At 46.4% G+C, this 2,341-nt stretch overlaps 1 protein-coding gene across 1 annotated transcript; it reads left to right on the top strand.

Moving 5' to 3' along the window:
- The first annotated feature begins 220 nt into the window (after positions 1–220).
- On the top strand, positions 221–1,707 carry LOC116253118 (fasciclin-like arabinogalactan protein 8). Its single transcript, XM_031627886.2, has one exon. The coding sequence runs from the start codon at positions 316–318 to the stop codon at positions 1,600–1,602; it is 1,287 nt and encodes a 428-aa protein (XP_031483746.1). The 5' UTR covers positions 221–315; the 3' UTR covers positions 1,603–1,707.
- Positions 1,708–2,341: the final 634 nt, after the last annotated feature.

Below are 2,341 nucleotides of genomic sequence, written 5' to 3'. Positions count from 1 at the left end.
ATTCCACCATTCATTCTTCAACCCTAGAAATAGCAAGCGGATGCGATGCGAAGAAACAGAACCCCATCTCTCTCTCTCTCTCTCTCTCTCTCTCTCTCTCTCTCTCTCTCTCTCTCTCTCTCTCTCTCTCTCCCACCTGTCGCAAAATTACATGTGTACAGTCCAAATTTATCCATCCCTTCTTTATATATTGTCCCCTCGCCGTGTTCTTCCCAGGCGCGGAGGGAAGGATCACAAAATCCCTCTCCCAACCTCTTAATTTCCTCGTCAATACTGGAACTCTGTCATCTCATTAGCTCCTGTCAACAGCAAAACATGAACATCAGATCTGCCATGTATAGGCCTACACTTTCGTTGTTTTTCTTGCTTCTTGCATCATCGGCGTCGTCCTTTGACATCAACAGCATCCTCAGCCAATTTTCAGACTTCAGTGTCTTCAATGGCTACCTCTCGCAGACCAACCTTGTGTTCGCGATCAATAGCCGAAGCACCATCACCATCCTTGCCGTGAGCAATGATGGCATGTCTGCCCTCTCTGGGCTACCTCTAGATGCCATCCAGAGGGTTCTCAGCCTGCATGTCATCCTGGATTACTATGACGAACAAAAACTTCACCACCTTTCCCACAAGACCACCCATCTCACTACCCTTTTCCAGACCACCGGCACTGCTACCGGCGAGGAAGGCTTCCTGAATGTCACCGTCCTGAGCTCGGGCACGATTGCCTTTGGCTCCGCTATGCAAGGTGCGAGCCTGAGCGCCAACCTGGTGAAATCCATTGCATCACAGCCGTATGACGTATCAGTCCTACAGATCAGCAGCGTCATCTTCCCGCCTGGTTTCAACGACGGCTCCTCCTCCATACCGCCGGTGAACATCACCTCCGCTCTGGTGAACTCGGGCTTCAGGGCATTTGCGGAGTTGTTGCAGTCCACGGGAGCGATTCAGACATTCCAGAACTCAGCCAAGAGCGGGGTAACCATTTTTGCGCCAAAGGATCAAGCCATCACAAAGTTGACAACTAACCTTACATCCGATCAGAAGGTATCCCTCGCGTTGTACCACGCTGTTGCTGGCTACCTTCCATCTCAGTACTTGAAAAAAGTGGCTGCACCTTTGGGTACGCTAGCTTCCAATGGCAACTCAAACTTTCAACTGAAAGTTCAGCCCAACGGTGAAAATGTCGCTCTCGACACTGGCGTCAATACCGTCTCCATTGTTAAAACCGTTTTAGACCAACAACAAGTGGTGCTGTACTCGATAGACAATGCCCTCAAGGCACCGGAGATCTTCTCGCCCGGAACCCATTTGGCGTTCCCACCGTTGACGCCGCCGGCTGCCGCTACACCTTCGCCAGACCCATTTGCAGTAAGCCCACCAGCCCCACCTTCCGATGACGCCGAGTCACCCGCTCCTAGCGATATTGCTCCGGATGCGTCTTCCCCAGCTGATGGTCCGGTTGCCGACGCTTCGGCTTCCGCCCCCGCTGCGGAAGTGCCACCACCATCCTCTCTAAATGACAAAGAGAAAGACACATCATCTGCAGCACGCTTGGCCTACAGCTTTTGCCTTGGTGTTACCTTGGGCATGCTCTACCTTTGATTGATTTATGGTTAGTTAACTGTTGTTCTAAAATCGAAACCTCTTTGAGGATTGTTGGCAGTTGTTTAATTGAGGTTCGCAGTTATGGAAATGATTCCTTGTTTTTGCCGGTGCAGAGCCACAACTTTTTCATGGGGGCTGAATAATATTTTCTAAATTTTTATACAGGCCAAAAGAATACTTCTAAAAAATTTTACGAGAATAAATTGAAAATTTTCAACATTGTAGGTACCAAATTTTGGTTTTTTTTTTTTTTTTTTTTTTTTTTTTTTTTTTTTTTTTTTTTTTTTTTTTTTTTTTTTTTTTTTTTAAGACCGACAGGGCCATGGCCCCTAAGAGGTGAGGGAAGTTGATACACAGTCCTTTAGATCAAGTAGAATCTGCAAGCTTTGATGCCAACAAGTAACAAGGTAGCATTCCAGAAGTGCCCTTAAACATCTCTCGATGAAGTGGCTACTGTCAAATAGCTGAAAGTTTTGCATTCTTTGCATGCCCTTAAGTTAGCACGATAACGTAGCAAATACAAAAAAAGGCATTCCGAAGACACGCTTCACCCACTTCCGAAATAAAAACTGAATTTCAAATAGCCCTCAATTGCTTTTTTTACACCTGCCACTACTATTACAGCAAATTCTTGTTTATGAAATAGCAACTTCAATTTTCCTACTCGATGAAAAGGGATTCAATGGGACTTTTGTTCAATAAAAGCATCCAATAAGCTGCCTGGCAATGACACTTC

Source organism: Nymphaea colorata, chromosome 4, assembly GCF_008831285.2.
Source record: "Nymphaea colorata isolate Beijing-Zhang1983 chromosome 4, ASM883128v2, whole genome shotgun sequence".
Classification (NCBI taxonomy): Eukaryota; Viridiplantae; Streptophyta; class Magnoliopsida; order Nymphaeales; family Nymphaeaceae; genus Nymphaea; species Nymphaea colorata.
The sequence above is the reverse complement of the archived record's forward strand: the minus strand, read 5'-3'. Positions and strand labels throughout refer to the sequence as shown.